This window comes from Neopelma chrysocephalum, unplaced genomic scaffold (genome assembly GCF_003984885.1).
Source record: "Neopelma chrysocephalum unplaced genomic scaffold, ASM398488v2 Primary Assembly neopelma1_97249, whole genome shotgun sequence".
Classification (NCBI taxonomy): Eukaryota; Metazoa; Chordata; class Aves; order Passeriformes; family Pipridae; genus Neopelma; species Neopelma chrysocephalum.
In genome coordinates, this window is record NW_020925890.1 from 1 (window position 1) to 8652 (window position 8652).

At 55.6% G+C, this 8652-nt stretch overlaps 1 protein-coding gene across 1 annotated transcript; it reads right to left on the bottom strand.

Moving 5' to 3' along the window:
* Positions 1-394: 394 nt before the first annotated feature.
* LOC113961550 (protein EFR3 homolog B-like) lies at positions 395-7507 on the bottom strand (the record flags this gene model as incomplete). Its single annotated transcript, XM_027671966.1, has 4 exons — positions 7318-7507; positions 3420-3541; positions 1916-2065; positions 395-529 (listed from the first exon to the last, which is right to left on the bottom strand). Coding segments are annotated over exons 1-4 (590 nt in total), but the record flags the coding sequence as incomplete, so codon positions are not given.
* Between the last annotated feature and the right edge of the window lie 1145 nt (positions 7508-8652).

An 8652-nucleotide genomic window follows, 5' to 3' on the forward strand; every position in this document is an offset into this window, starting at 1 on the left:
TTTTGGGATGCAGGACTCAGAATTTCAGGAAGCAGGATGGGGAATTTCAGGAAGCAGGACTCAGATTTTTGGGAAGCAGGACTTGACAGTTTGGGAAGCAGGACCTAGATTTTTGGGAGGGAGGACTCAGAATTTTGGGAAGCAGGACCTGGAACTTTGGGATTCAGGACTTGGATTTTTGGGATTCAGGACTTGGATTTTTGGGAAGCAGCACTCGGAAGTTTGGGATGCAGTTCTCGGAAATCTGGGATGCAGGACCTGGAACTTTGGGCTGCAGGACTCAGAATTCCGGGAAGCAGCTCTCGGATTTTTGGGAATCAGGCCTGGGATTTTTGGGAATCAGGCCTGGGATTTTTGGGAATCAGGACCTGGAATTCCAGGACTGAGGACTCACATGAGGACGGGTTTGATGGCGTTCTTGATATTCCCGTAGGCGGCTCTTCCCAACAATTCCCGGAGGCAGCGCTCGGCCAGCTCCGTCGGACTCTCCTTCTCCTTCTCCGTGCCTTGGAGAGGGGACGGGGAACGGCTGGAAAAGCAGGAAAAGGAGCTTGGAAACACCGGGAATACGGGATGGAAGGGAAAACGGGGAGAATCCGCCACGGAAAACGGGATTTGTTGGGCTCCATCCCGAAAAAATTTGGGTGGAAAACTCCTGGAGATCCGGGAGGGGCTGTGGGATGAAGATTCCCAGCTCCAAAGGGAGTGGGAAGGGGGTTTTATTCCCGGAGAAGCTGCCCCTGGATCCCTGGGAGTGTCCAAGGAAAGGTTGGAGCAACCTGGGATAGCGGGAGGTGTCCCTGAACATGGAATGGGATGAGCCTGAAAATCCCTTCCCACCCAAACCATTCCAGGATTCCAGGATAAAGGACACTCAGGATACACTCAGAGGGATTTTAATGGAATGTGGGGATGGAAAAGGCGGGAAAGGGGAAGGGAGACCCTTCCCTGAGCCCCGAGATTCCCAGGGAACCCCCTTGTTCCCTGAACTCCTTCCCAGGGAGGAGGAGTTTGTCCAGGATGAGTTTTCCCAGCTCCCTCAGCCATTCCTGCTTTTCCAGCCCCTTCCCAGCTCCCTCAGCCATTCCCAGTTCTCCAGCCCCTTCCCAGCTCCCTCATTCCTGCTTTTCCAGGCCCTTCCCAGTTCCCTCACACATTCCCTGTTCTCCAGCCCCTTCCCAGCTCCCTCAGATATTCCTGCTTTTCCAGCCCATTCCCAGCTCCCTTATTCCTGGATCTCCAGCCCCTTCCCAGCTCCCTCAGCCATTCCCAGTTTTCCAGCCCCTTCCCAGCTCCCTCAGCCATTCCAGGTTCTCCAGCCCCTTCCCAGCTCCCTTATTCCCTGTTCTCCAGCCCCTTCCCAGCTCCCTTATTCCAGGTTTTCCAGCCCCTTCCCAGCTCCCTCATCATTCCTGTTCTCCAGCCCCTTCCCAGCTCCCTTATTCCCTGTTCTCCAGCCCTTTCCCAGCTCCCTCAGCCATTCCAGGTTCTCCAGCCCCTTCCCAGCTCCCTCAGATATTCCTGGTCCTCCAAGCCCTTCCCAGCTCAGCCATTCCCAGATTTCCAGCCCCTTCCCAGCTCCCTTATTCCAGGTTTTCCAGCCCCTTCCCAGCTCAACCATTCCCTGTTCTCCAGCCCCTTCCCAGCTCCCTCAGCCATTCCTGCTTTTCCAGCCCCTTCCCAGCTCCCTTATTCCCAGATTTCCAGCCCCTTCCCAGCTCCCTCAGCCATTCCTGCTTTTCCATCCCCTTCCCACCTCCATCCCCTTCCCGCTGCTCCCCCTCAACCTCCAGGAATCCCAGGATTTCCAACAAAACACGGAAAAAAGGGGGATCCCAGGGGCCGATCCACCTCCGACCTTCCGCGGGGGGGGAAATCCCGGGAGAAATTCCCTTTTCCAGGAATTTTTTCCCACCTTTCCGCCTCTTCCACGTGCTGGAGGTTGAAGAGGAGGGAGGGGACGATCTTATCCATGTGCTGAGGATCCCAAATATTGGCCTGGAGTTCGTCGTTCACCGTCTTCCTCACCACCCCCTGCAGGCCCTTGATCCCGGACATCCGGATCCTGAGGGAAAAACGGGATATCAGGACCACAAATCCGGGATATTCCATCCCCTGAGAGCATCCAAGGCCAGATTCCCTGGATTCCCAAGGGCTGGATTCCCTGGGAGCAAACCCGGGATAGGGGAAGGCCTCGGAATTGGAACAGGATGAGCTTCAAGGCCTTTGATTCCCGCCTAAATATTCCGGGATTTCGCGATCCAAAGGGTCCCTGGGATGCACAAGTGGCACCGGCATTCCCGGAAATCCCTGAGGGATTGGGTTTGGCTCTGGGAATTCTCCATTGTCCAGTTCTTGGGAATGTTTTTCCCCCTTTCCCAGGGAGGAAAAGGCTCCGGAGCCGAGTTTCGCCCACGGAAATCTTGGATGGGAGGGAAAACTAAAGTGCTTTTCCACCCTTCTGTTGGGATAAGATCCCACTGATCCCTCTTTTCTCTGGGATGAGCCCCTTCCCACCTCCCTCAGATATTCCAGGTTCTCCAGCCCCTTCCCAGCTCCCTCAGATATTCCTGCTTTTCCAGCCCCTTCCCAGCTCCCTCAGCCATTCCAGGTTCTCCAGCTCCTTCCCAGTTCCCTTATTCCTGCTGCTCCAGCCCCTTCCCAGCTCCCTTTTTCCCAGTTCTCCAGCCCCTTCCCAGCTCACTTATTCCCAGATTTCCAGCCCCTTCCCAGCTCCCTCAGCCATTCCAAGTTCTCCAGATCCTTCCCAGCTCCCTCAGCCATTCCAGGTTTTCCAGCCCCTTCCCAGCTCCCTTATTCCCTGTTCTCCAGCCCCATCCCAGCTCCCTCAGATATTCCTGCTGCTCCAGCCCCTTCCCAGCTCCCTCAGCCATTCCCAGTTTTCCAACCCCTTCCCAGTTCCCTTATTCCCAGTTCTCCAGCCCCTTCCCAGATCCCTCAGCCATTCCAGGTTCTCCAGCCCCTTCCCAGCTCCCCTATTCCCAGATTTCCAGCCCCTTCCCAGCTCCCTCATTCCAGGTTCTCCAGCCCCTTCCCAGCTTCCTCAGCCATTCCTGCTTTTCCAGCCCCATCCCAGCTCCCTTATTCCCGGTTCTCCAGCCCCATCCCAGCTCCCTTATTCCCAGTTCTCCAGCCCCTTCCCATCTCCCTCATCATTCCCATTTTTCCAACCCCTTCCCATCTCCCTCAGCCATTCCCGCTTTTCCAACCCCTTCCCACCCCCACTCCCACCTCCCCATCCCACCCATGACCTCCCTCCCCAAACTCCACATTCCCAGACCCTTTTCCTCCTCTTCCCAGCTCCAAATCCTGGGAGGCACAGAACACCCCTCCCCTCCAGTCATTCCCAGTTGGAATTGCGGCATTCCCAGTGGGAATTCCGGCCGGGATGAGCTCACTTGGATCGGATGTCGGGATCCTCGTGGCTGGAATGACACATTTCGCTGAACCGGGACACGAAGAAGTCGTAGCTGCGGTGGTAGGACGGGGTGTCCTCCTCGATGTTGGCAAACTTCACAAACTGGGAAGGATGGACACGGAAATCCGTGAAAATCCATGGAAATCCCACCCCCCCCCGAGCCGGGAATATCCCTACGGATCGTGGGAATGTGTGGTTAAGTGGGAATGTCCCATTCCAGAGTCCCAGGGAGATCCAGCACATCCAAACCTGCCTGGGGGGGATCTGGACATCTCCAGCATCCCAGGGATCCCAGGGATCCCAGGAAAGGGAATTTAGGGAAGCAACAAAGAGTCAGTGATCCCAGAGATCCCAGGGAAGGGAATTCTGGGAAGCAGCAAAGAGTCACATGGAGCACACACAGGACAGGGGATTAATTCCCAGCTGGATCCTTCCCGTCCTTCCAGAGGTCACAAAACCATTCCTGGATTCCCCAAGGGTGGAAACAGCCTTGGGAATGGCAGTGGAAAAGCCTCGGGAATGGCAGTGGAAAAGCCTCGGGAATGGCAGTGGGACAGCCTTGGGAATGCAAGTGGAATAACCTTGGGAATGGCAGTGGGAGAGCCTTGGGAATGGCAGGGGAGGAACCAGGGAGAAGAACCAGGGAAGTAACGACCAAAATATCCTGGAAATCCATCCCCAAACCAGGAATATCTCTGGCGCTTCCCTACGGATCGTGGGAATGCGGGGCTGAGTGGGAATGTCCCATTCCAGAGTCCCGGGAGATCCAGCACATCCAAACCTGCCTGGGGGTGAGCCGGACATCTCCGGCATCCCAGGGATCCCAGGGAAGGGAATTTAGGGAAGCAGGAAAGAGTCAGCGATCCCAGAGATCCCAGGGAAAGGAATTTAGGGAAGCAGGAAAGAGTCAGCGATCCCAGAGATCCCAGGGAAGGGAATTTAGGGAAGCAGCAAAGAGTCAGGGATCCCAGGGATCCCAGGGAAGGGAATTTAGGGAAGCAACAAAGAGTCAGTGATCCCAGAGATCCCAGGGAAGGGAATTCTGGGAAGCAGTGAGGTGTCAGCGATCCCGGTGATCCCAGGGAAGGGAATTTAGGGAAGGAGTGAGGTGTCAGGGATCCCAGGGATCCCAGGGAAGGGAATTCTGGGAAGCAGCAAAGAGTCAGGGATCCCAGGGATCCCAGGGAAGGGAATTCTGGGAAGCAACAAAGAGTCAGAGATCCCAGAGATCCCAGGGAAGGGAATTCTGGGAAGCAGCAAAGAGTCAGTGATCCCAGGGAATGGAATTCCGGGAAGCACCGAGTTGTCAGCGATCCCAGAGATCCCAGGGAAGGGAATTCCAGGAAGCAGCAAAGAGTCAGAGATCCCAGAGATCCCAGGGAAGGGAATTCCGGGAAGCAACAAAGAGTCAGGGATTCCAGGGAAGGGAATTCTGGGAAGCAGCAAAGAGTCAGAGATCCCAGAGATCCCAGGGAAGGGAATTTAGGGAAGCAGCAAAGAGTCAGGGATCCCAGAGATCCCAGGGAAGGGAATTTAGGGAAGCAGCAAAGAGTCAGCGATCCCGGTGATTCCAGGGAAGGGAATTCTGGGAAGCAGCAAAGAGTCAGGGATCCCAAAGATCCCAGGGAAGGGAATTTAGGGAAGCAGCAAAGGGTCAGAGATCCCAGTGATCCCAGTGGATCCAGAGGAGGCCATGGAGATGCTCCAAGGGCTCTGGATCCGGGCTGGGAGAGCTGGGAATGGCCAGGCTGGATTTGGGAAGGATCCCGGGAGAGCTTGGAGGCAATTCCAGAGCCTGAAGGGGCTCCAGGAGAGCTGGAGAGGGACTGGGGATCAGGGCCTGGAATGCCAGGACCCAGGGAATGGATCCCACTGGGAAAGGGGAGATTGGGAAGGGATTCCTGGCTGGGAGGGTGGGGAGGGGCTGGGCTGGAATTCCCAGAGAAGCTGTGGCTGCCCCTGGATCCCTGGCAGTGTCCCAGGCCGGGTTGGATTCCCTGGGATAATGGGAGCTGTCCCTGCCCATGGAACAGGATGAGCTTTGAGGTCCCTTCCCACCCAATCCCATCTGGAATTCTGGGATGGCCCCGTGCGTGGCCGCAGGGTTGATCCCAGCAGGTCCTGGTTGCAATTCCTTAAATTTCCTGGCATTTCCCAGCCTGGGAACACCTGGATCAGCTTTCCCAGAGCTGCTCCTCGCTCCGTGTCCTTCCCCAGCTCTGGCTGCCACGTGGAGCTGCCACGAGCTTGGAAAATCCCCCTTGGAGCGTTGCCTCATCCAGAGGTTCCTTATGTAACAGTCCTGTCCTGCTTTTTCCCAGAGAGGGAATCCAGGGCAGCACTTGGAGCTGGGAACATTCCCGGTTCCGTCACCGGCACAGCCGAGGGTATTTATAGCCCAGGACACGGATCACGGGATCAGGGAATGGGTTGGGTGCAAAGGGACCTTAAATCCCATCCCATTCCAACCAGGACACCTTCCCACTCAAACCATTCCAGGGTTCCAGGATAAAGGATCCAGGGAGAGCTTGGAGCTTGGGAATTTTGGGGAATTTTGGGGGAATTTTTCCCTGAATTTTTTTGAATTTTTTTATTTTATTTTATTTTTTTTATATTATTGTGACCTTTCAGGACCTTTTCAGGGAGGGGGAATAAAAGGGGGGTTGGGAATCTTTTTTGAATTTTGGGGGAATTTTTTTCAGCTTTTTTGAATTTTTGGGGAATTTTTTTCAGCTTTTTTGAATTTTTGGGGGATTTTTTTTTTCCAAATTTTTTGGAATTTTTTTTGGGGGGGTGGTTTTTTTTTGGTGACTTCTCACAAAAATTTGGGTGGATTCTGGGTAAATTTGGGTGGATTTGGGGTGAAATTGAGTGGATTCTGGGTAAATTTGGGACTGGGGATAAGGGCTGGAGGGACAGGACCCAGGGAATGGATCCCACTGGGAAAGGGGAGATTGGGAAGGGATTCCTGGCTGGGAGGGTGGGGAGGGGCTGGGCTGGAATTCCCAGAGAAGCTGTGGCTGCCCCTGGATCCCTGGCAGTGTCCAAGGAAAGGTTGGATTCCCTGGGATAGCGGGAGGTGTCCCTGAACATGGAATGGGATGGGATTTAAGAGCCCTTCCCACCCAAACCAGTCTGGAATTCCAGGATAAAGGACACTCAGGATTGATGCAGAGGGATTTGTATAGAAGTCAGGGATGACAAAGGCAGGAAAAGGAAAGGGAGACTCTTCGCTGAGCTCCGAGATTCCCAGGGAACCCCCTTGTTCCCTGAACTCCTTCCCAGGGAGGAGTTGGGCTGGGGATGGATCCAATGTCAGGCTCTGGCTCCAGGCTGGGAGAGCTGGGAATGGCCAGGCTGGATTTGGGAAGGATCCCGGGAGAGCTTGGAGCACATTCCAGAGCCTGAAGGGGCTCCAGGAGAGCTGGAGAGGGACTGGGGATCAGGGCCTGGAATGACAGGACCCAGGGAATGGATCCCACTGGGAAAGGGGAGATTTGGGGGGGAGACTGGGAAGGGATTCCTGACTGGTCTGGAATTCCCAGAGAAGCTGTGGCTGCCCCTGGATCCCTGGCAGTGTCCAAGGCCGGGTTGGATTCCCTGGGATAGCGGGAGGTGTCCCTGAACATGGAATGGGATGAGCCTGAAAATCCCTTCCCACCAAAACCATTCCAGGATTCCGGGATAAAGGACCCTTGGAATCCAGTCAGAGGGATTTTTCTGGAATGTGGGGATGGCAAAGGCAGGAAAGGGGAAGGGAGACCCTGCCCTGAGCCCCGAGATTCCCAGGGAACCCCCTTGTTCCCTGAACTGTTCCCAGGGAGGAGTTGGGCTGGGGATGGATCCGACGTCGGGAAAGGGGCGGGAAAAGCACTCACGGAGTTGGTTCCAAGGATTTGCAGGTTGGGTTTCTCGGATTCCAGGAGTTTGGCCACCATTTTCAGGAAGCTCTCCACGAACAGGTTGATGCTCTGGCAGTGACAGGCCATGAGGAGCTGATCCAGAGCTTCCATGGCGATGCACACGTAGCTGGAAGCGGGAAAAATGCGGGATAAAGTCATGGAGAGGTCGCTCGGGAGGTTCTCTCTGGGCTGGGAAGGCCTGGAATTCCAGGGGGAGTTTTGGGATCCTCGGGATAAGGTATGGAAGGGTTGGAGAGTGGGCAGGGAAGGGGATGGAGCTGGAAAAGCAGGAATGGCCAAAGGAGCTGGGAAGGGGTTGGAAAACTGGGAATGGCTGAGGGACCTGGGAAGGGGCTGGAGAACTTGGAGTGTGTGAGATGGGAAGGGGCTGGAGAACTGGGAATAAGGGAGCTGGGAAGGAGCTGGAGAACCTGGAATGGCTGAGGGAGCTGGGAAGGGGTTGGAAATCCGGGAATAAGGGAGCTGAGAAGGAGCTGGAGCAGTAGGAATATTTGAAGGAGTTGGGAAGGGGCTGGAGAACAGGGAATGCCTGAGAGAGCTGGGAAGGGGTTGGAAATCTGGGAATAAGGGAGCTGGGAAGGGGTTGGAAATCTGGGAATAAGGGAGCTGGGAAGGGGCTGGAGAAGCAGGAATGGTTGAGGGAGCTGGGAAGGGGCTGGAAATCCAGGAATAAGGGAGCTGGGAAGGAGCTGGAGAGCAGGAATATTTGAGGGAGTTGGGAAGGGGCTGGAGAACTGGGAATGCCTGAGGGAGCTGGGAAGGGGTTGGAAAACCTGGAATGGTTGAGGGAGATGGGAAGGGGCTGGAGAACCTGGAATGTGTGAGGGAGCTGGGAAGGGGCTGGAGCAGCAGGAATGGCTGAGGGAGCTTGGGGGCTCATCCTGGGGAAAAGAGGGATCAGGAGGGAAGGAATTCCTGGCTGGGAGGGGCTGGGCTGGTATTCCCAGAGAAGCTGTGGCTGCCCCTGGATCCCTGGGAGTGTCCAAGGAAAGGTTGGATTCCCTGGGATAGCGGGAGGTGTCCCTGCCCATGGAATGGGATGAGCCTGAAAATCCCTTCCCACCCAAACCATTCCCATTCCCATTCCCGTCCCCATTCCCACTCCCCTTCCCATTCCCCTTCCCATTCCCATTCCCACTCCCATTCCATTCCCCTTCCCATTCCATTCCCCTTCCCATTCCCATTCCCACTCCCATCCCCATTCCCATTCCCATTCCCACTCTCATTCCCATCCCCATTCCCACTCCCACTCCCATTCCCGTTCCCCTTCCCACTCCCCTTCCCACTCCC